At 27.7% G+C, this 25,965-nt stretch overlaps 1 protein-coding gene and 1 long non-coding RNA gene across 9 annotated transcripts in view; one reads left to right on the top strand and one right to left on the bottom strand.

Moving 5' to 3' along the window:
- LOC122852995 overlaps positions 1–25,965 on the top strand; it is a 126,933-nt gene that overhangs the window by 5,890 nt on the left and 95,078 nt on the right. The window contains exon 2 of the long non-coding RNA XR_006373880.1: positions 9,452–9,524. This is a non-coding gene — a long non-coding RNA (uncharacterized LOC122852995). The remainder of the gene's footprint in view (positions 1–9,451; positions 9,525–25,965) is intronic.
- LOC122852965 (nucleolysin TIAR-like) overlaps positions 304–25,965 on the bottom strand; it is a 201,718-nt gene continuing 176,056 nt past the window's right edge. For 5 of the 8 annotated variants that reach the window (XM_044153123.1, XM_044153121.1, XM_044153119.1 and 2 more), the window contains 7 exons: positions 19,824–19,899; positions 16,974–17,076; positions 8,486–8,666; positions 8,093–8,222; positions 7,184–7,440; positions 6,822–6,996; positions 304–5,640 (listed from right to left, as the gene is read on the bottom strand). In XM_044153123.1, coding sequence (XP_044009058.1) covers positions 5,599–5,640; positions 6,822–6,996; positions 7,184–7,440; positions 8,093–8,222; positions 8,486–8,666; positions 16,974–17,076; positions 19,824–19,899 — 964 coding nt within the window. In that variant the 3' untranslated portion in view covers positions 304–5,598. Of the gene's footprint in view, positions 5,663–6,821; positions 6,997–7,183; positions 7,441–8,092; positions 8,223–8,485; positions 8,667–16,973; positions 17,077–19,823; positions 19,900–25,965 lie in introns of all 8 variants that reach the window. The other 3 variants (XM_044153122.1, XM_044153127.1, XM_044153125.1) reach the window with 1 other exon arrangement.

The raw sequence follows: 25,965 nt of genomic DNA on the forward strand, positions 1-25,965 counted from the left end.
AATTAATGAATTGTTTGTCGAGTCAAGGCGGGTAAAAGTCGGCCTTCACTTCATTTTTTATTAATTTTTTTTTTTTAATTTTCTTTTCTTTTTTTTTTTCCTTGTTATATATTACGTGCGCATCAGATTCTTCAATAGATGTGCATTTCTATACGATACGCTTCAGTTATATATACATATATATATGGACTTGTTCCTTTATACTTGACGGTAAATAAAGTGCTGCTTGTTATTTTATTTTTTATTTATTTATTTAATTTTTCATACTCACATTGCTGTATATATATATTGTTTAACTTTTTCATTTTAATTATTATTTTTTTTTTTTTTTGTTATTTATACTTAACTTTTGCCGTTCTTATTCATTGCTTTTTACTTATTAAATCCTAGTGATTTCGGTGTCTATTTGCGGTTAATTTTGTGACTGGTTGACTAAACTATATTACCACTAAGGTATAGCATTTTATTTTTTTTTTTATACCAAATCATTTCCTATTTTTTTTATCTTTTTAAATATTTTATTTATTTATTTATTTTTTTTTTTGTTTTTTATTTTTTTTTGTTATGATCTACAATGTGTATGTGGTATATTTTATTATATCGCGTTTATGGCATCATGTGTTTATGTATTATTAATTTATTTGTGTATTTTTTTATTATATTTTTTCTTACCTATATATATATAATATTTAATTGGCTCTCACCGTCTTAAATTAATTTTTATCTATCGTGCTTTTATTTGTTATTTATTATATATAGTTTATTACTATTTTTATTTTGTTTTTTTTATTTTGGTGCTGATTGATCAGTGATTAATGATCATTAACATTTTGTTCCTATGTGTTACATACAGCCACAATCAATACAACATAATATTCCTTTGGCTTTAATATAATTTCCAATTTTCCTATTATAATTATAATAATATATTAATTAATATGTGCACATGTATACCACTTTATTATACTATATTTTGCATCTCTTGTCCCCGCATGTTCCAATTGTCTTGCTAATATTATTATTAATTATCTACTTATTACTTATGACCTTATAGCTATTATTATATACTCCTTTCTCCACTTATATTATATTTAATCAACATCTTTATGCCTCATCATTCTCACTAGCTTCAATACATATGTTTTTGTCAATGTGTGTATATATATTTTTAATGTTTTTTATGTTTGTGTGTATGTCTGCGTTTGGGTATTTAAGTTTTTTTTTTTTTTTTTCAATATTTAATAATAGTTCACTCATTGATAGACAATAAATTATCTATCAATATTTATTTATTTATTTATTTTTTTTTGTCTAACAACTAACAGCTACATTTTTTTTTTCATTTTTTTTTTTTCAATATATGCATATACTTATTTGTATTTTTTTTTTTTTCAATTTATATTTGTATTTATGTATCAGGAAAATTGATAACAATATTAAATGAAGCGTGAATATTTCAATATACAGTTTTTTTTTTTTCAAATATATTTACACTTCATTCGATAATTGAGCATCATCTCCAATACATTCAATTTGTATATATATATATATTTATTTTAATTTAATTTATTCTGCATGTCATTAATTTATTTATCGTTTTATTTTTTAAATCATTTATTTATATATTTATATATGTATATATACTTTTTCGAACATAGAATTTTCTTTTTTTTTTTTTTTTTTCATTTGTTTTATTAGTATTATTATTTATTTTATTTTTTTTTTATATAGGGTAATAACATTCCCTATGAGTTTTTTTTTTTGTTTGTGTGAAAAGGAAGGTATAAAATATTGGTTGGTAGATGCCCCTTCCTCAAAACTTTGAAAAGCAAGTCGAGAGAATAGAGTACTGTGAATTGCAGTAATTTGTAGACGAAGAATCGATTTCTTATTTCTTGAAAGCGTGCAAAACACTTAGAATAGTGTAATAATGGTTGTTTTTTTTTTTTTTTTATTTATTTATTTTTTTAATTTTTTTTCAAGGAGGCCAGGTGGCACCGGGAATATATAGGGTAGTAGGGGTTAGTTGAGGGTGGGTAAATTTTGTCGAAGAAAACGATCGAATGAGTGGTGCAATGCAAGTACAATAATTTTGACTATAGCTTTTTTCGATTATTGCAATAACCTGATTCTTGAATTCCTCTTATAATCTCGTTCATCCCCATAATAATAGAAACGGAAAATATTTCTCACACCAGCTGGTTTTTTTTTTTTTTTTCAATTGACATATTCAAAGAAGTACTTTTTATTTTTTTATTTTTTTTCATTATTCTTTGTAAATGTTTTTTTTTTTCTTTGTATTATTACGCTTTTTCTCTTTCTTTTTTTTTCCCTCTATCTCTCGACTCACCCTGAAAACTTTTATCGTTATTGAAAAAATAAAAAATAAAAACAGAAAAAAATATTGTTATATATATATATATTTTCCTAACTAATAATATACACATCCTTTGACTCAGAGTCACGTGCTTCGAATCCACTTTGTTCTTGTCATTAAATCTATATCTTTCTCACGTCCGAAATTCGCTGAAATGATGTGCCAGCGAAATGTCCAATATACATAATTCTAAACTAGTCTATACGTATGCTTACTTATTCCACGTTTATTCGTGCATGTCCGTCTCTTTTGAGCCGCATGAAAATTTTATTAATTCATAATTCATAACATATATATCATTTTTTTTAAGTTTTTTTTTTATTTTTTTCATCTATAATTTTTTTTTTTTATACTTTATTATATTTAATAGTTTTTTTTTTTTTTTGTATTTTATTTTTATTAGAAGTTTATTTTATTTATTTATTTATTTTTTTTTTTGTTAATTTTATTTTTAATTTGCATTTAATTTGCAGGCAGTTTTTACCTGATGAGACTAGAGTGTATTTAATTTTTTAATTTTTTTTTTTTTTGCACAATTTACGTACGTGAAATTTTTTCGACAGAAATAATTTAGCATTTAATTTTGTTTTTAATCAGTATAGCTAAATTTTCATATAGAATATTTGTTATTTTGTTTGTTTGTTTTTTCAAATTAATTTTTTTTTGTTAATTTTTTAGTGTTTTAAAATATACCCGTTTACCGATGAGTTTTTAAGAGAGAAAGAGTATATTGAGAGTATTTCAATTAAATATATATAATAGGTGTTCAAAACGAATTTTACAAATATTATATATATATTTGACCAATGCATCAATGAACCGGACGGTCCTGTCGAATTAATAGTTCGCTCATTTCCTACTCACGCGTCACACGCAATCGGCATGCTGTATCAAATACACCAGTGATTCGGAAGCAATTATTGCCGAGTGTATTTCGATTACGTTAAATTGACAACAAATTTATTTCCCTTTATTTTATTTATTTATTTTACTCTTTCTCTCTTTTTATTCTCACTATATATCTATCTCATTTTATCTCAGCTGCTAACGTGGTTTGCCTCAATTGTTAATCACGTAATGCACGACACACACGTATTATGTATTCATAAATATTTATATGAATATTTATAAAAATATATACAAATACATATACGTATATTGAAATTGAATGTATATACCGGAACCACGGAGACTATTTGTATTAACTAATGAAAATTTAATTATTATATTTGATGACAGTTTGCAATGTCATGAAAATTGTATATACGTTTATTTTAATTATTTTATTTATTTAATTAATTTTTTTTTTTTTTCGATGTATATTGTGACTTTTTGATGTATTATTTTTATTTATTTTTTTTTGATTTAAAACTCCTGGACCATTTAATCATTTATTATTATATTTATCTTGAGTTATTGTTATTTTATGTCAGATAATTAATATACAGTCAAAATTAATTCCAGTGTAAATGCTATTTTTATTTTTTTGTTATCTCAATAGTTGCACCCGTGAATTTAATATTTTTTTTTTTTTTACTATTTCGAAATAAATTATCGTGTATGTGCCTCGGATTTATAATAATATGTATCTTGACATTATATTAATATGTGTATTACATACCTACCTATCTATGTTGGACTGTTTTTTATTTTACTCGTTTGTTATATTTATTTTTTTAATTTTGCTTTATTTAATTATTCTTTTTTTTTTTTTATCAATAAACTCCTTGCGCGTATTTTGTAAATTTTGCACCTATTTTTTTAAAATTAATTTTGTTTTTTTCTTTTAAATTATATATTCCATCTCGGTTAAATCTCCGCGACGTTTTGTGCGCTACGCATGATCACAAGTACCCTCGGGGCTTTATCACTGGATAAATAATTTTTTTTTTTTTCTTTAAAACCTACTCGTGTTTAATTACATTTTTTTATTTTTGTTTTTTAAATATTTATATATTTATTATTATTATTTAAAAATTATATTTGCTGACATTTACATTTATTTTTCTAAACTTTTATTTATTTTTTTAATTGGCCTTTCTAAATATTCATACACGCACTAATTTGCTTTTGCTTTTTTTAAATTTCGGGCAATTTTTTTGAACGTACAAGCTACCTATACAAAAATAACGGATTACTATATAGGAACGAATAGAAACGTACCCATTAGAAATCCACTCTCGCTCGCACTTAAGAACACCGTGGGCTGAGTAAGAGGCGATTGAGAGATGAGGGAAAAAGAAAGATGAGTCAAGAGGCTGGTTGTCAATGAATAAAAAATAAATAAATAAAAAATCAAATCTACAGTCTTTTGTTAAAAAATAAAATTAAAAAAAAATGAATTTTAGAATTATTAATATTATTTTCATTTTAAAAATTCTATGATAATTAAAAAAATAAAATTTGTTGAATTCAACAATTATTAGAAGAATTTTTTATTTTCATATTATTTTTCATCACGCGAGGAACTTTTTTATTTTTAATTTTTTTTTTTTTTTTTTTCATTAAATATATATCTATATATATTTTTTATTTTTTGATTTTCGTTATTACAAATATTTCGTTAAGGAATCCGATATGATTAAAATGAGCAGTGGCGACGATCATCACAGATGAATAACACCAAACAATATACATTACATAGGCGTATTTTGTTCTCGGTACTAATACTATATCGTGTTTGTATATTCCTCGCTTGTCATGACAATATATTTAACCCATAATGCAGAGTGTGGACGATGTACACAATATACATATATTATAAATAAATAAATAAATATATATGTATATATGGTACGTGTGGGGCTTGAATTTAAATTTAATTACACAACGTGGGAAATTTGAGTTTAATATAATGAACCAAAAAAGAATATAACAGTTGGATCAAGTTTGCCTCTGGACTGACTTTTTTTTTTTTTTTCAAACTATTTTTTATTATTATTTTTATCTCGGATGTCGCATTGCCCGGAAATGTTGGGATCTTCTTCCTCCGTCTCCTCCTCCTCCCCCTCCTGCTACTGCTACTCGTCCTTTTCCTTTTTCTATTCCTTCAGTATTACTACCACCATCCCCACTTGGTTTTTCTTTATCCCTTGATGCTCGTGCTGTCACACTCTTGCTTGTGGCGATTTGGGTCATTCTGCTGGTGTTGGTTGTGTCATTCGTGGAGATGGTCGTGGCATTAACGATTGTTTCTGTCGGTGAGGGACGCTTGCTTACCATCACACTAGGAGGCTAGGCGTCAGCCAGTCCTCATCCGCTAGCTGGACCGCAACCAAGAACACACTTTACCATTTGAACACACAAACGATAGTTAAGTTTTGTGTTCGAATTTTTAAAAAAAGATAAATTATTTTATAGATACGATTTTTTTTCATTCATTCATTCGTTTTTTTTTTTTTTTGCCATAAAAACAAAGTTTTAGTGTAACATGCAATGACATATTTTTATATATTAATGTATATGATGTAAAAAGATTTTATATATATATGTATATGTATAACATTGGAAGCTTTTTATCCCATGTTTTCGCAGACGTTCGATCAATCTCGAGTCACTTCATACAGTCAGTCGTTGAGTAAATTCAATTCAGCTTTAGATCGATTGTATTTCTCGACCTTCTTAGTGGTTGAGACGTGCTTCGAGAATGAGCCAACGTCGGCAAATAAATATATATATATATATAAATTGTTATATATGTATGTGTTACGGTTGCATTGCTACGACACATTTGATAGTAACGACAAGTAGTCTCGTGCACTGGCAGTGGCAGCAATCAGTGTGCCTGTGAATCGAAATACACCAATATACAAAATCTTTTCCTTTTTACAAGTTTTATTCTTCATTCTCGTTTCTGCTCCCTGCTGCTCTTCCATTTTATTATATATTTTTCATCACATAACGTTACAATACATTACATCATGTCATATAAAGCCTGTTTTAAAAAACATCATCTCAATTTTTTTCATTTTTGCTATTTCAATTTTGTTTCTTTTCATTGTGTATACATATATTTCTAGACTTACTGCAAAAACGAATTTAATAGTAAACATTGAATTTACGACTTAAATTTAACATTCCAAGATAATTGTAAATTGTAAAACATCCATTGCCGACATTGGCAAAACATGCACTGAGACGAAGAGAAAAAAAAGAAAAAAAAAAAAAAAGAATTATGGTAGAAATTACGAGAAAGCACATCCGACGCATTGACATGAAATACAGGCATGAGAGATGAAATTGCTTGGTGAAGAAAATAAATGACCCAAAGATACTTTGGTGGTGAATAGTTATGGTATATTAAAAGCATTGAAGGAAAACTTATTTTATTGCTTTGTATATGATGTTTACGATTTGTAAGCCAATGTGCATGCAGCAAAAACAATGAATATATAATATATAATATATAAATATATATATATTATTATAGCGATTATGATATTACCTGGAATTGTTGCATTGGATAGGCCATCATTTGTGCTGTTTGTGGGGGTGGTGGTGGGGCTGCTTGTACACCAGGAGGTGCTGTTGTTGCATGATGAGGTGGTAATTGTGGTCCACCAGGTAAACCTTGACCCCATCCAGCTGCCGTACTCGCCGCATGTACACCCATTCCCATTCTATTATTTCAATTAATATTATTCGATTAACAATCAATCATTCTTTTTGATAAATATATTTTTATAATTGAATTTCAAATATTATATTATCACTTTTATCATGATAATAAATATATTTTCATTAAATTAATAGATATAACTTTTTCAATTTATTATATTAATTCTATTTTTTTTTTGCATAAATTACCCCATATATTGTGCCTGTTGATAACCAGCGAATTGTCCATACGTATATCCTTGCATTCCTTGTAGAAAGCCACCAGCTTGCATTTGCGTTGCAGCAGTCGTTGGATAAGATTGAGGAGGATACCAATAGCCAAGTTGACCAGCTCCACCAACACTACCAACTCCACCAACATTACCAACACCACTAACACCAGCTGCAGCCGCAGCCGCAGCTGCAGCTGCTGCAGCATAATACGGATATGTTGCCGAGGATAGTGCCTTAGAGAATAAAAAATAAAACAAAAGTTAAAAATAATAATAATTAAATATAAAACAAAAAAACACTTAAACTGTTAGAGAATTAATTAGTCTGTTTGATATTTAATTTATATAATATATATATAAAGTTTTTGTGGTAAAATGGAGAAAGAGGAAACCCATTGTCTTTTGGGAGTACAGGTCAATTAGTAAAACGTCACAGTGGAGAAAGTGAGAGTCACAATAGTTTTGGAGGATAGGCGGAAATAGGTGGTGACGAGGATGGCTTGCAATTCCCAGATCGGACATATCCACTCGTCTTAACGGCGCTAATTGCTTAGGGACTCTCTAGACTGGCAATGCAAGTTCAAAGTCCAACTTGGTATTGTCAACTTATATATATAAGATTTTGTTGAAAGAGAAATGAAATCTGGAAACGAGGATATCTACTTGGGCCAACCTAAACTTATACCCAGATCACTTGGCTGGCTTCAACCAACTTTTCACCAACTTTACTTCGTGTATATGGCTAATGGATTTATGTCGTTATTCTTTTCTATCATTTGATTTTGAAGCTTTTTTTTTTTTTCTTTTACTTCTTTTACTTCTTTTTAATATTATATATAAATATATTTTCTTTGTGAATATATTATTTTTTATATTCATCACTTACTTGTCCAGTTTGTTGGGCATTATTTGGATCTCCACTTTCTTTTCCCCAACTACATTTTACTGTTTGACCATTGATATCAGTATTATGAACAGCAACGATCGCGTGTGTTGCTGATTCTTTTGTTGAAAATCTTGAAAAAAAAAACACAAGAAAAATTATATATATTAGTTATATATAATATATAAACATCAAAAAATTTATAAGAGAAAAAAAAAGCGAATAAAAATAAAATATATATCTATATATATATATATATATATATATATATATGAAAAAATAAACAAAAGAAAAATTGATAAAAATAGATAAAAAGTTAAAAAATACACAGTGGATAAAATGAAAAAATTCTTGAGCACATGCTGGAATAGGTCACTGCATGCATCAACGACTCACCTCACGAAGGCATAACCCTTGTCTTTGAAGACTCGAATTTCCTGGATTGAGCCAAAAGGCGAAAAGGTCTTCTGCATCAGTTCTTCCGTAAGACCATTTGTAAGACCACCGCAGTAGACCGTGCAGTTTGTTGGACTGCTTTGATTGTATACCTCGTCGAAAGTCAATGGTTTGGCGTTGGCTGAAATCAAGTAAACATTACAATTTACGTGACATCTATGTTGGTATAATATATGGACAAATAATACTGTACAGTTGTATATATATATACAACTATTTGACATATATCTTGATATAAAAAAAAAAAAAAGACATAAAATTTCTCTATAACATTGATTTATCACATCTACATGAGGCTTTTTATGAGCGAAAATTATTATTTTCTTTTTTTTAAGCTTTTAAGCTTACTTGAGCTTTCATTTTTTCATTTTCGTATAAAATAATAATGGACAATATTACAATTCAATAGATAATAATATAATATTCTAATATTCATTGGCATAATATTATTGATATGTAAAATTGATAGATAATATTATTTCTGTTGCGTATTTGTATTATTATCAATTTCATTTTCATATAAATCATTATGATATTGGTGTTCTTAATTTTGATTTTTCTATTTTAATTTTGATTTATCAATGACAATTATTGATTTTATAATTCATACTATTAATGAGTATCAAGTAAATTTCATATAGTAATTCAATGATAAAATGATTTTTTTGATTAATTAAATTTTAACGTCATATAATGATTTTTGATTTTTCTATATAAGTCTTTGATCATTGTACTTATTTTGACAATATTTATTAACATTTTCATTATTATTAAAAGTCAGATTTGTTACATACAATAAAATTGTCAAATTTATATATTCATGATCTATTTAATCAGTGTATTTACTTCAATGAATAAGTGTTTTTTTGATTTTAATTATATAGCTTTTTCGCATTATTGTTGCAGATGATATAAATTTCAATATGGAACAAGTCGATGACATCAATTTAGAACTTTTATCATTAACTGCAATGATAGGGTGAGTTTAGAAATTTTAATTATCTATTTTACTTTGATTTTCAAACGACCAAAAGTCTTTATTTTTAATTCAACATTTAATTGAGCGTGTAGATAATTAATTTTTTTTTTTTTTTTTATTATAAAAAATTCCGTCATCCACTTATCAGTGTCTAACCCCTTTTTATTTACACATAAAAATTCATGCATATTATGTCTGCATTATGATGATCTATTAATCATGTAATTATAAAATTTAATTACAAACGATTTGAATATTATAAATGTCATAATTAAATATAATTAATTGATTAATTTAATCAATAAAAATTAAAAGTTAAATATAACTCCCATTAATACTTAATAAATTCTTAAATATTTATAAATTGAAAAAACCTAAACTAGATTATCCATATACATAATGAAAAAAAATTATTCTTGATAACTTTTTTTTATTTTTATTTTTTTGCGATTTAAAGGAAAAAAAAAAAATATATGTTACGTGCCCATTGCATGACTAAATACACGTCGCCACAGAGATAGCGTGACCATGGTGATATGCATAATAAAATCCTTGAAAAATAAATCAATTTAACGAGAAAATCCCTGTATAATATAAAAGTAACACTGCTGCATTTTTTTTTTTTTTTTTTTAAATTTTTCATTTGTTTTTCTTTACTTTTATACTACCGCTACTCATTTATTATTATTTTTTTTAATATTCTCTTCACTTGGATAATCAATCTTTCTATTATCTGTGAACTCCAGATCACGACTAACTGGTATTAGGCTAGTGCCCAGTTTATATTCTCATTTAATTTTTATCATTTAAATTCTACAGTTGCATACCAATATACATAAAAATGTGTTAAAGTTTGTTGGTTAAAATATATATGTAAATTTTAAAATTTCATGTATACAGACTTTTTTTTTTTATCAGAGAGTGATAGCGTAAAATATTCAAGTTTTTATTTTATTTGACCTGCTTTCATGAGCCACAAAAATTGATGATTATAAATGAGAAAAAAAATACTTGAAAAAGTAAATATATATATACAAAAAAATAGCAAATAATATAAAAAAAAAAATACCCTCTGTAAAAAGAGAGTAAAAAAAAAAACAAAAATTAAAGTATCTTTACGAGTAACCTTTACAATCCTGCTTCGTCAAAAGCTTCCATCAGACGAGTTTATGTTTATAAGTATATCGATTTTATGAAAAGCTTACAATATGTGAAATTTGTTGGGTTATATAATTCCAAAAGCTACATGCTGTAAAGAGAGATTTCATAGCTATTTTATGACTAGATATATATTGTTTATTTTTTGATAAAATATCACTCGAGTATTGAAAAATAATAATACTATTAATAAATTTAATTTAATAATAATAATTTATGTAGAGTTTATAAAAATTATTAAATTAAATTGGTGTTACACCTGTTGAATATATTGATAAGATTTTGCAAATGTATATAGGCAATTGGTCTTAGAAAAATTTATATCCATACTGTAAAATTGGATAAAAAAAAAAAACTAAAATCACGAGATGAAAACCCATGATAATGCCAGAAAAAAAATTACTTTTTATTATTTTTATTCCAATTTTTTATTCTCGTATAAATTTTCTATTTTTTTTTCTTTTAATTTTAATTTTTTTTTTATTTTCTTTCCCTTTAAATTTAAGATTGAGTGTATATACATATAGATGCCACAATTCCAATTATTTGATTGATGAAGATGGAGTCCCAGTTCTAGACTAGAGTTGTACCTAATGGGTGTGTTTGCTTCAGATAGGAATCGATAGCTGTAGAAGCTGCAGAACCTCTACTGAGTTTTTAGAATTGAGTCTAGACTAGACCAAGCGTACGTGCTCCACTCGGCTTTACTTTGGGGTTACTTGCTTTACTCTTGTCTCCCTCCTCCACCTTTAAACATTTCTACCAAACTCAATGTGAGCCAGAAGAGCCAAGCCAAGATTTGTAGTCGCGGCATAAATTCGAGCTTTTGCTTTTCTCTCTCTCTCTCTTTTTTTTTCTTTTCATCTTTTACTTTTTTTTATTTTTTTTTTCAACCTAATAGATTGGCGGCCTCAATAAAACCGTCCCAATGCTCCTTCCTTCCTTTTTTACTTATATTCTTTTCATGCACTGTATTTTTTCTTTTGTGCTTTAGTACATATAACATTTTTACTTTTCACCTACATAACGTGCTTTATGCGATCACTTCAAAATAAAGATACCTACTGATTCGACATAATTTAAAAAAAAATAAAAAAAATAATTAAAAAATTATTTCACATTGATTTGAGAATTAAATTTCAATTTATTTATTAATTATTTCTCAGTAGAAATAAACATAAAAAAAAATTCTAAATTGTTTTTATCCATTTGTTACTCGCAAACAGATGTATGTCGTTTTTTTTTTTAAATTATCTTTTGGTTTTCTTCATTTTCTTGTTGAAATTTTTTCCACATAAAATGACGGAATTTATGAGTTATTAAGATAAATAATTGTTGCAATGAAAAAGAACAATAGAACTTTTTTTTTTCGACTTGAGGATTAGTGTTACTTGTGCATTGTATTTGGTATTTTCTTTAGGATATATCCTTTTTTTATTTTTTATTTTTTTAATTTAACAAAATTTGGTGTTGAGGATGGCTCCAGATGACTGGGATGAAAATGGTGGCTTGAAACACTAGTTGTACTGAAATATACAAAATATATATATATGCAGCTCACTTAGCAACTGCTCACAAGTGACTGCTACAAATGCTCTCTTCTCGCAACTTTGCCCATTCCAACTCTATTCTTTCCTCGCCTTTTTCCTCTTTTCAGTATAAATATATATATGTCTTTTTCGTTTCCAATGGTTTTCCCGTTTCCCTTTTTTTTATTTTTTTCTTTTTTATTCACAGTATATTCATGCCTTTCGTACTTGTACTCACAAACCAACCAGCGTCTGGTCGAGACTCATTCTTTTACTTTTATTTATTTATTTTTTTTTCTCTTTATTTTATGTTCACTGGTTTTTTTTCGCATATATTTTGCTTTTCTTTGCTTTCATTTCTGGTTGCTCTTGCACCCTTTTTCCCAATTACTGAGATCTCACTTTATCTTGATTAATTTACCACAAAAAATTATAATAAGTTTATGCAAAGCGACGATATCCAGGCTATGTAGTCTAAAATATTTTTTCTTATTTGCCAAAATACTTTAGTATATTATACACATAAAAAAAAAATATAAATATATATACTAAATGCAAAAAAAGTCGGTTGAAATAGCGTGTATGTTTATGCGCTTTGTGTATATAATAGCTCGTGATAAGTCGTGTAGAGTAAAAGAAGGCTTCGTGTCGAGTTCGTGTCGAAAAAAAAATAAATATAAAACAACAAAAGAAGAAAATTAAAAAAAATAAAATAAAATAACACGAATAAATAAAATTAAAAATAAATAAATAAAAATATATTTATGTTTTACTTTATGTAAATATATATATATCGTTGGACAAAGTGCAGTTTTTATTTCATATATATTTATCACTCACACAGTAAATATACACATATTGTTTTCAGCATAATCTGTTTGTGAGACTCACTATGAAAATTACTTTTGTTTAAATGGACGATGTCATCACGCAAGCTTGATTTTTTTTTTATTTATTGTCATCATTAAAATATTACAAAAAAAATAAAATAAAAATAAGTAAATAATTACAAATAATTAGAGTTTTTTTACGAGAAAATAATTATCGGATCTTCATTGAGAAAAAAAAGTGAAATAAAAAAATAAAAATAAAAGGTTTGTTGTTGATGAGATGAGGTGATAGGGATGAGTTAAAAAAAAAGTAGAAATGAAAAAAAAAAAATAAAGTAAGGGTATAAATGATTTAAAATATATAAAGAACAAAAGATAGACACATAGATAGTTGAATATATATACCAACAACGAGAGAAGTAACTGTGTAGGTATTTTTTTAGGTGCAGTGATCGAAAATCGTATAGTAATCGTAGGGGTTGTTTTTTGTGAAACAAAGAATAAAAAAAAAATAATAATAAAATGAGCTTTTGAGGTGTATATACGTATATGTTTTAAAACACAAAGAGTTCGATAATGCTTTAAACGTTTCGCGGTCGGTACCTAAGGGAATATCAACTTTCATGCAGTGGCGTTGCAGTTTCAGCCAATTTGTAATGCATGCTTGAACGTGTGCAGCCGTGGGCTGTTGTGATGTGGGCAGCCAATCAAAAACTCGGCCCGTGAATCAGGGGCGCAACAAGCGAAACTTCGTGTGTGTGTGTGTGTCAGAGAGAGAAAGAGGAAAAAAGCTTTCTAGAGAGAGGAGAGAGAGAGTGAAGAATAGAAATATATTTATAGAGAAAAAGATAGACTACTTCTAGCCAAAAATCAACCAGAGAAAAAAGGGACAAGGGGGTAGAAAAAGAAAATCAAGCAAACGACAGCGGTTGTTTTGTGGTTCGTTGGCAGTTTCGCGTGGTGACATTTTATTGGATGTGCGTTTACGTTTCACACAATTGTATATTATACCTATGCACTCTATGTGAAGCTAATACATACATACAAATTCTACGCAAACGATTTACATTTATTTTTTACTTTTTTTTTTTTTACTTGTATGTATTTTTTTTCTAGATATATATGCCATCCATATATTCAGAATATGTATATGTATATAATGGCCGTTGTCAATGGCCCTGGGCAATCAAACCCTATACCATTCTCGAGCACAAAAGTAAAAAAAAAAAACAAATATATATGTATAACAATTTTCATTTTAACTTTTTTTTTTTTTTTTTCATTTTGCCAATTTCTTCTCTTCTTTTCCCTTTTTTGTATTTTTGTTTCTCTATTTTTCTTGAGCATCGAAAAATAAAAATAAAAAAATCTCTTTTAAGAAATAAAAAAGAAAAATAGAGTATATCGGTTGTATCGTTTGTTTCTTCATTCGCTCTAGGCAGTAGAAACAATTACCCTTTCGTCTCCATGGTGATCATGGTGGTTGGACCACAAAACTGAATTATATTTGTGTTTGTATCGTCATATACATACAATATCAGTAGAAAAATAGAAAATTCAATTTTAAGAAAATATAATTGTATAAATTTTTTATTTATTTTTTCTGTTTATGAATAAAGTTGATAGTTATTTTTGCTGTCGTTTATTTATTTTTTTTTTCGTTGAAAAATAATGATGTAGAATAATATACATATTTTATAATAGTATCTTTATATAATTGAGTAATGTACATAGAGAATTATGTACACAGTGAGTTGAGAATTTTTGTTTTCTATGAAAACTTTAAATGAAAAAACAATGCTAATTTAAAGTATAAAATTAATTTATGCTTTTGATAATAGCAATATGATTAGTGCCTGCGGCGTTGATTATTATTATTATTTATATTTTTCATCAATTTTTTTATGTAGACATGTAATTTATGATGTATGTATAATGGCTTTAACGAGAAAGAAAATATGAATTTTATCATGAACGACCCCTTGAGGGTATGTGAAAACGAGAATCTTACGCAGTCAAAGACGATCTTTGAATTTAAAATAAACGATACGAAAGTTTTGACATTAACTAGCCACACCAGCTTGACTTTTTCGACTCAGTAAACTGATTTTTTTTTTTATTTATTTCACTTTTTTAATTTTGTTTTATTTTTTATTTTATACTCTGAAAAGTTAACTAATTGCCAGGGTCATAAAATATTGACCTAGTTGACGGTTTATATCTAACTGTGCATTTATGTGCAGAGTTTGTTTTGGTTGAATCAAAACGTTTCACGAGCTAAAAAAAAAAAGTAACAGCTTCTAAACTGCAGCTGCCTAGTTTATGTATACAATTTCTATATCTATATAAATTCTCACTATGTACACACTGTTGGCAAGTCGAGCCTATTTACTTGATCCTAAAATTCGAGTATTCCATCTGTATGTATATATAACACACAACTTGCAAAAGTGTTTAACTTTGATTTTTTATCTTTTGTTTTTTGTATTTTTATTATTATTTTTAATTTAAAAAAATTAAAATGAAAAATTTTTTCATAAATTGCATAAAAATATTCGACTAAGCACAAATTCGAAAAGAAAAAAGAAGTAAAAACTACAAACATAGGGCTTCTGACTATTGAAAAGAGGAAAAAAAAAAATTATATAAAAACTTTTACTTTTTAGAGATTTTTTATTTTAGTTGTGCACTCGTCATAGTTAGAATAGCAGAATATCAATAACGAGAAGCATAAAAAAAAATATATGAAAATAAAAAATAAAGGTAAAACAAACAAAAAATATGGCCAGTAATAAAAAAAAATTGCATATGTCAGCAAACTATTTACTCTGGCTACGACAGAAAAATGTTGAAAAAAAATAAAAAATAAATAAATAAAGGTAATATATATTTTTTTTTCTTGCTATATTTTGAAAGCCACAAAAAAAAAAAAAAAAACTAAATAAAATGAAGAGTTTTTTAACGAATTGCTTGAGCTTGGAAATTCAAGCGGGATTGAGCATTTGGGGTAGACTTAAATATTAGCCGACTCAAGTTTAGGTATGGAACGGAGGTTTGACTTGTGCTCTAGTAGTGCACAGAAATGTAGTTTGGAGCCAGTTTCAGTGTTATATCCGCGTGTGGAGGTTAACTACTTTGAATTTCAAATTAAACAAGAAAGCTTGAAAAAAAAAAAAAAATCTCTGCACCGCACATTTATACAGGAAAGCCATATATATTTACATTAACATCTATCTGCATCCTACCTGACTCGAATTGAATGATGATATATATAAAAATTTATTTTAATTTAATTTTTGTATTATCTAAATTTGAAAAAAGAAAATTAGTTGAATTAAGTAGTCATGATCTATCAATAGTCAGACATTAATAGAAAGATTGAGATAAATTAATGGCTACATGTAGAGGTGAAAAGTTAATAAAGATAAATTAAGTGAGGTTAAAAAAATAAAAGATAAAGTGATAGAAGCCTATGCAAATGTTGGCAGGGTTGAAGACGACGTCAGGGTCACTGCAGCATCGTTTCTGGTTAAAAAAAAAAAGTTCAACTTTTCTCCAAGTTTCAGCGACGAATACTAATTAAAGAGCCCGCGAAATGAAATTAGTTGGTCGAACGAACCGAAAAAGGGAGTGAGACTTTTCACTGTAGAGCCGCTTATGATAATATAATAATAATACTTTTTCACTACCTCGCTAGCTACCCTTGTGCTTGTGCTCTTCACTTCTATGCTCTCGACTCTCTTTTACGGTAGGACTTTGCCCAAGGTGTGCCACTCTCAAAAACTCATTATGAATTTACCTCGAAAACTTGAATTGAATTTTCTCAACCAGTTATACATAAAAAAAAAAAAACTAAGCCCAATCATGTCAAATAACTTTTTATTAATTATTATAACTATTATTATTTTTAACATAAATAAGTTAATAATTACCTTCGGATTTTGGAGGTGGTGGTTTACGTGTCGCCCAATTCGTTCTAATACTTCTACTTCCAAGCCACTGTCCATTCATTGCACTAATTGCACTTTCTGCTTCCTGAAATTATTATTAAAATTATATTAATTTTACATTTAATTTCATTTTTATGATTTTTTAATTTTTTAAATTATAAATCAATTTTACTTTTAATTTTCCATTATTAATTATACATTCTGTACATCAACTTGATTTTAAATTATTATTTCATCATTGTAAATATACTTTAGTTTTTTTTTTAATCATTTTAATCCATTAATGAATTTTTATTCTATTTGATTTATAAAGATAATTTTTATTTTCAAATTATTTGTATGAATAATGAAAAAACCAAAAAATTTAATTAAAATAGTAAAAAGTAAAAATTGAAAATTGGTTTAGTTAATGTAAAATTCTTAGACATTTAAAGTAATTGGTTGAGTTCGTGATGGCCATATGAAAAATTCACTGTTGATGAAAAGAAAGTTTGAGCAGGAAAAAATATGAGACAATGATAATGAAAAGAAAAATAGAAAAAAAAAAAAAAAATGCGACAGAGGAAGGATTTAAAGATGCTGAAAGAAGGTCAACAGTGAATATTGCTCGCTGAAGGTGATGCTCACATGGTCGTTGCACAGTTTCAGAAAAAAAAAAAAAAATACCTTGGATACAGTGTCTATGTAAAAGTCTATATATACCCATCAAAAAGTCACATAAAGGGTATACATTCAAAAAAATATATATACAAAAGTATAGAGAGATAGGAGGGTATGGTGTTGAAAGCTAAACTTCCACCTGCCTTGCATTACCCAGTGAATATAGACGTGCTCTTCCCACGGGATTAAGTATTTTCAATTCGAATTTTCATTCACCACTATATGATATCACATACATTTTCACAGTAGTGGTTATACATACGCGTATATATATAAATATAAAAATGAATAAAGAAATAAATAAAAAAAAAAAAAACTATAACATCAAAGGAATAATAAGAGATCTGAGCACGTGGCATCATCGTAAATATATATATTTTCTTTTTTTACTATTTATATGTATGAAAAGATAGTCAACGATTGAAAAACCAGATCAATACATACATACATATAGCTGAATAAATCCAGTATAAGTACATTATATGTACAACTGAAAATTGAGCTCATAGAACATAATATAATAACAATTATATAACAATATATAATACCACTACAATGAATATAGAAATAGTCTACAACACATTGTCAACTATGACTTATAAGTCATGGTCATGACAAGTAATTTCTTCTATGATTATATTACATTTTTTTTTTTTTTTATTATTGATGAAAGACTTACGTGGCTTTATTTTATAAAGTTTTTAAAGTAATTTAATAATTAAACATAAAATATAAACTTGATAAATAAATAATATTTGTTAACTAGTTTTTAATGTGTATTATAAAAAACTTGCGTATATGATAATTATGATAGATAGTTGGCCTATATGCCTAGATAATTTGTACTTGTGTCGTTGACATATTAACACTATTTATTAAAGAGACAAAAGTTACTTATATACTCTCAATATTCTGATAGTTAATGCATCGAAATGTTCGTGTTTGATAACATTGAATATACAATTATACAAACATAACATACAATGTATATGCCAACATTGACACTATAAACATGCCTAGAGGATGTTCATCCACAAAATTTATGCACTCTTGACGACCCAATCTTAGTATACACACTCGAAGAAGAGAAGTTAATGTATATACATAGAGAGAAGGGAGAAACTGTTCAGTAGGTCTAGGAAGTTGTTTGACTGCGTGTCTGTCTGATGCATCTATATATACATATATGCAGGCTGAAGGAAGACTAACGAACAAACGCCTCGGGTTTTCAATGTTGTGTTTATCTATATCTATATCTATGTATACATATGTGGTTGTGAGTGAAGTGGCCCACGAAACATACCAAATCGATATGGTATTAAAACAGCTGCCTTTGGTCAGTGTGTGTTTTACCACAAAAAGAAAAATACCTTGTCCATATATGTCTGATCGTGGGAAAAGCTACCTCCCTCACCTGGCCCCGTTACTATCTGTCTTCGTAGTGATTTATGTCGTGGATTTTCGGCTTCTATATATATGCCATCACCAACTCAGTGTGGTTTGGACGACATACAGCTTTATGTGTCCATATACAATATATATATATATATATAAATAAATGAAAGAGAAAAAAAGTAATAGTTGAGCTTGCAGTAAGTGAGTGTGTATGTATTTGTAATCGCGAAAAAACCTTAAGAAAAACATTCAACACAGTCAAAGCTACGTCAGATAAGTTCAAGTATATGTGTTGAAAAAAAAAAAAAAAAATGTACATGATGACGATGTGTGTGGGTGTATATATGGTAGCAATATAAAAGCGTGTAAATGTTTCCTTCTCGAGGGTGAAAAGAAAAAAAAAAAAAAACAAAAAATGACCAAATATAAAAGACCGTTGACTCGATCATTGAGACTCTTTCCATTTTCCCTGAAATGACATTTAAGACTCATTTTCATTGGTGAGTCAGGTGTTGGACGATGAACATTACCCTTCAGCAATTTTTATCTGCTTCAAGTATTTTTTATTTTTTTTTGCAGAATCTTACACGTTAAAAATATTATGGTTATTGCTTGACGTTCAAAATTGATATAGGATAAATAAACTCATTGCATCAGCTTTTTTTTATATATACGTTTACATATAAGCATGTAAATATTGACTTTTCCAATATCCATATTTTATGTTTATATAAAAATATAAATTTTACATATATATAATTTTACATAATAACTCACCACTTTTTTTACAAACGAAACAAAACCATATCCTTTAGATTTGAGCGTTTGTGGATCTCTCACAACTCTGCAGTCTCTGTAACAAAAATAAATTAATATAAAAATTGTTATTTTTTTTTAAAATAAAATATCGTTTAAAGTTACAGTGGCATTGTTTTTGCACTTGAACAAGTCTAGGTATATATATTTATTTAACATCAGCTGTTGGTATATTATATATATATGAAGAAAGACCAACAATACGAAATCCAAATAGTATTAGTTTCAGTGTATGTGTATTTTTCAATTTTTTTTTGGTATTGCCGTATTGTTTTGTACAACGATAAATTTACCCAATAAATCGATATAAAAAAAAAAAACAATGAAAAAACTAAACAAAAATAATAAAATAGATGAAAATAGCTTAAACACGAGAAGAATAAGCGACAAGAAAAGCCAAAAAGCATGGATAGAAAAAGGTTTCTACTGGCTGACTTGCTGGCTTGAGCAAAGTAATCGATAGCCGGGCAAGGGGCAAGAAGCTGACGACCATCTAGGTTAGAGTTACAATTCTCAACTCTGCGCGCCTTGAGACTACACTATTCCCATTTCTCGACTTTTCGTTGTGAGCTTCTCTCGCGGTTTTCTTTCTTTTGGTTTGCTTTTTTTTTTTCATTATTCTCTTCATTTTTCTCTTTCTGTCTCTTTATAAAAAACCTTTTGCTCACTGAAACCATATCCCTGTGGATAAAAAAAAGTCAGACATACCTTGCACCATTGTCTAGCATCTCTCAGTGTATAAACCTTAATACTCTCTTTTTTTTTGTTTTTTTATCATTTTTTTTCCATTTCTTTCTTTATATATGATCCATTCGGACCAAAAAAAAAAAAATTTTTTTTTTTATCTTTTATTATTCTTGAAATATATAGATGCTTTTATGAGTTTCACTTGAAAAATTAAACAATCGTCATTATAATTATAAATACACAAACACACACACTCTCACAAACTAGGCATACCCAAGTTTTTTTGTTTATATATATATTTTCTTTCCAATTACTTTGTGCACACCTGTAATTAAGATAATCAATCAAATTTTTGAAAGCTATTTACTAACAGCTATACATATGTATGACTTTCTTGTATGCCAAAGAAAAATACGTGAAATTTAAACTTATCCTTTTCAACTTTTTTCATTCTTTTATTATTATTTTTTTTTCTCTCCAATTTTGATGTGATATATTGGGGGTAAAAGTGTAAAAGTGAAGTGAGGAAGAGAGAGAGAGAAAAATAGGAAAAAAAAATTAAAAAAAAAAGTATAACGCGTTGACGTGTATAGTTGCTTTACCAAGATGCATCAGCCAACGAGTCGAGAGGCGGTGGTGGTAATGTTGAGTAATGGTCAATACAAGTTAGACGAGAGAACACGCCAGTGGCACATGCCGTTGCTGCCCACACCTAAAACCTCTTCCGCACTAAAGCCCCCTTCAACTCCTACTGCAACGCCAATATCACAAACCTATAATGTCTTTCCCTCTCCTCACTAATACATAAATTCACGTATACAACACGCACATAGAGAGTGTATACCTTCCATAGTCTTTTGCAATACATATACCACACCTTGATCCCTGTTCGACCCTACCTACATCCTCTCTAAACTCGCGGTCCGTTTTCATATCGTGTTTCTGTATATACTGGTTTCAGAATTTCTAGCGTGTACACAGTATACACAAACACACACATTTGCAAAATGTATGTATGTATGAACCCTTAACAACAAAGTATATGTATTTTATGTGTATATGTACTAATATTCCCTTATACTATCGCCAACAACCTTTCCCTTTATCAACCCTCATCCAATTTTGTGTCTCACGCTATGAAACAACGGACAACAGTCAACGCGTTGTGCTCGCCAAGTCATAAATTAATGGGCGGTTATTGACGCGATAAATCTGAAAATTTAATACAAGCAAACGACGCGACATACAGGCATATGCCCCAAGGAAGAAATAATGAAAGAAGAGGAAATGAGGAAAAAAGAGGTATTAAGGATATATATTGATATGGCTTTTATACTATTATATAAGGTACCTTGTTGTCTGATGCCAAAGGATAAAAAGGATCTATTGATACATAGAACATATACAAATATCAATTTTGTATATAGCATACAATAAAAATAAAAAAAAAAATCATATATACAAATGCAATTATATATATATATATTTTTGTGACATTCTTCTTCAAGTCCAAAGCCTGCAGCTAGTGCAAGCAATTTTATATCTTTTTTTTTGTGTGTTCTTTGTGAGGTAAATTTTGAACCAAGAACAACCGTGAGACAAAATTTGTGGCGCCAATCTACTGTACAAGAACACACCAAATACCGCTCCAAAAAACATAGAAAGAGAAAATCGACTTATTTCCGGAACAACGACTATTTCCTCTTTTATTCGTACAAGTGGATATTCTGCTGAAGAATTTCATGAATATCACTTGGAATTTTTTTATTTTTCATTTATACATGTAGAAAAATAATGCAAAATATATATACAGGTATTTTATATGTATATACAGGTTTTAGTGAATTTAAACTTTAAAGATACTTGTTGTATTTTTGCTAGTTGTATAAACTTAAGGCAATTTACTTTTGACATTACTGCATGGATTTTTTTCAAATATTATTCATCTACAAAATATAAATAAAAAATAAATAAACGAACCATAAAATTGTAAGCATAGGTATTTGTGCAGGTTTGCTCCAAAAAGATATTTCGGATAATTTGTTTCTAGGAAATAAAGACTGCATAAAATAAGTGTGCTAGTTTTTGTTATTTTTATTTGTTGAAAAAAAAAAAAAGATTGAAGAAAATATATAGCCAGGTTTTATTATACATATATATATATGCACTTCAAAGTCTTAAACTCCAAAAAATAACGATCTGTGAAATATATTGAGCCTGTACAATACACAAATAAGTTCTAAACTTTTTTTTATTTTATTTTGTCTTTTTTTAGACCACTAAAAAAGTTTTATTATTTTTTTTATTCTCAACACTACAAAGAGTGAAAAGAAAAGTTTTCTTTTAGTTTAAAAAAAAAAATTTCTCGACCGATAAGAATCACAAAAAAGTGACAATGAGACTTGATAATGCCAAGTGAATATATTATATATATTCACGTTTAACAATAATAATATTTCAAGTTTTTTTTTTTTTCTTTTTTCTTCGATATAAATATGTATTTTTATATATCTATATATCGGTTATGCAGATACTGTGGTTTCAATAGATATATATTTTTTTTTTAATATTGTCTCATGCTAAACGGTTTTATTTTTTATCAAGCTGGTAGACTGAATTCATTAATTATACGACAAAGTGAAATGATGGTATGAAAAATTGAGTATAAAAAAATATAATAATAAATAATAATAAAAAAAAAATACTTGTCAGCGGTATGAAAATTCTTGGTGCTGAAAAATTTTGCAATAGATCGGATAAGTAGAAAGAAGAAGCTGATGAGGTGAATGCCTGAAAGTTAGTGGGATAAAATCGCTTTGGATTTGGCGACATCAGGGTCGAGAAGTTGGTGACTGTAAGTATAAGTGAGGATGGAAGAGAAAAAAATAAAAATAGTATTGGTAGAATAGTTGAGAAAATTGGTGATTCATCAATATGTACTTGCATATATATCTAAAACCACTTTTTCCAATATATATATCTATATATTTATTGATTCAATAACTTATTTTTTATTGACTGAAAAATTGAAGTTATATTTTCAAAGGGGTTTATATAAATGTATAGTCATACGTATATAAGTATTAGGTAAATATATATTTCAAGCAACTTCTGGCACCAATTGGAGGACTATCGAGTTTTGCATTACCTCTCGAAATGGATAATATATAGCTTATGCACTCGTAGAAACGAAGCTGATATATAATAATACCTCTTGGTATATGTATACAGTTTCTCTTTCTGTAAGCTGCTTATATTAATGTAGCATGGTCTATGACACCCGAGAAGAGATTGAAAGAGAGACAGAGAGAGAAATAGAAATTGTTACAATAGAAATTGTGTTATGTCAGAGAGATCACAGACATTGCATGAAACAAACACCAACCATAGCAATGCCACAAACCACTGTGTGTCTCTTTTACCCTTTTAGCCTTTATCTAAAAAGGGTTAACTATAGTCACAAGCGTAAACGAGATTATTACAGCGATAACAAGAAAATTAACTGCAAAATTTAACGTTTTACTGTGCTTATAGTTATGGTAATTTTAATAAAATATTTATTGCTAAGCGACCTGTGTCGAGACACCAAAGACAACGGTCACGCTTTGCAAATATAAACCTATAACCTATGAATTTTATGTTACATACAATGCTTAAATTATTTTATATATGATATACCAAAATAATTATTCTAATTTTTTGTTTTTTATACAAATTATAGAATGCAGATTTTTAATTTATATAACATTGTTTGATCAAATAATAATTTAAATTTTCACACATGCATTTGACTGAAAATATTTAATTTTTTTTTTTAAAAACATTCATTTTTTATTTTTAAATTTATATAGAAAGAAAAGATTTGATTTGTGAAGCATTTTCAAGTCACGAAGGCATGGTAAAATCATCTGAATATCGATTGAACCTAGGCGCTTGCATGATTGAGAAAAGCCAACGGCGTGAGTAATTTCCTTACGATTTCCTTACGAGCCTGGGACTAGTTTACCGAGACGAGCTGACGCTGTTCAAGCACACTGTGTGTATATATCTCAACGAATAATATAAGAAAAGGAATATGATGAGAATGAAAAAGAAAAAAAATAATAATAAAAATGAGAAGAAATAAAAAAAAAAAAGAGAAAAAAACTTGCAAAAGGTGAATGTAGAAATAAAACTAAGATGGTTCGTCTTCGATAGAAATGGTGCAGTGGGTATAAAAACATATGATAATAAAGCACCGAGAAAGGTGTTTGCTTGAGTTTGTACACGGACTCTAGATATATATTCAGACTTGCATTGGGCCACCTAGGGAGCAAACGAGTGAAAATTTTATATCATTTTTTTTTTTTCTCTTTTACGTCTCTATGTGACTTTTACAAACACATGTATATATATGTATTTATTTGAACCACATATATACAGATGATATAAACTATAACAACGATGGTGAAGAAACTTTTGGGTCAGGTTGTAAATGCTGATTGCTCTTCCAACCATATACACTCACTCGAATATTGTGTTGTCGAGAGAGACTTTTGTTTTATAAAATTTCCAATTGTAATAACGTACTTGTACTCTTGTATGCACTTGTCGACAAGATTATATGGTCCCTAACCAAGTCATATATGATATAGTTACTAGATAAAAATAAACTCAAATAAATACTTTTTTTTTTTTATTTATATCAAACTTTTGAGAATACCAATCCTATTGTTACTCGACACATAAAAAAATTATGATTTATTCGATTTATCAATCCAAAAAGTTTTTATTTTTTTTTTGCTTTTTATCAATATTGATTTTTGTACTTTTATAAAAATGAAATTACCATGCGTAAATATAATTTTAGTGTATATAAAATGTCGGTGGAGCTTTTTTTTTTTTTTATTTTTTTCATATACTATTTTCAATTTACCATTATTTTTATTTTATTTTTTTTTATTCAGTTCGGAAATAATATTTTTTTCAATGACCGAGCCGTTTTACTAATTTTAAAAAGTATGTCAGCTGTACAGTAAAGCTGAGAGTATATGTTAATATGTGTGAAGCCATTGTAAATGATCATGGATGTGTAGGTGGTGTATTATATTCGACATTCAACAAAAAGCCGTTTGAACACACGTTTTAAAAGCTCACCCATATCCATGTCCACGCTCTGTCGAATAGCTTTACCCGCAAGTTGTCAAACCTTTTAGATATATAACCACACTGTCGGTCATTTTGTTTAGAGTTACGAGCCGTTTCTTTTTTCTATATGATATTTTAACAATCTTTTTCATTTATTCACGAATTTACAATATTAACGTGTATGGTTTTTTTTTACTTTCAAAGGTTTATAAATAATAAAATAGGTGTGTGTATTTTTTAAAATTCACTGGACTATTTTGAAATAATAAATGACTACATTATTATTGTT

The sequence above is a fragment of the Aphidius gifuensis genome, linkage group LG3 (assembly GCF_014905175.1).
Source record: "Aphidius gifuensis isolate YNYX2018 linkage group LG3, ASM1490517v1, whole genome shotgun sequence".
NCBI classification, from domain to species: Eukaryota; Metazoa; Arthropoda; class Insecta; order Hymenoptera; family Braconidae; genus Aphidius; species Aphidius gifuensis.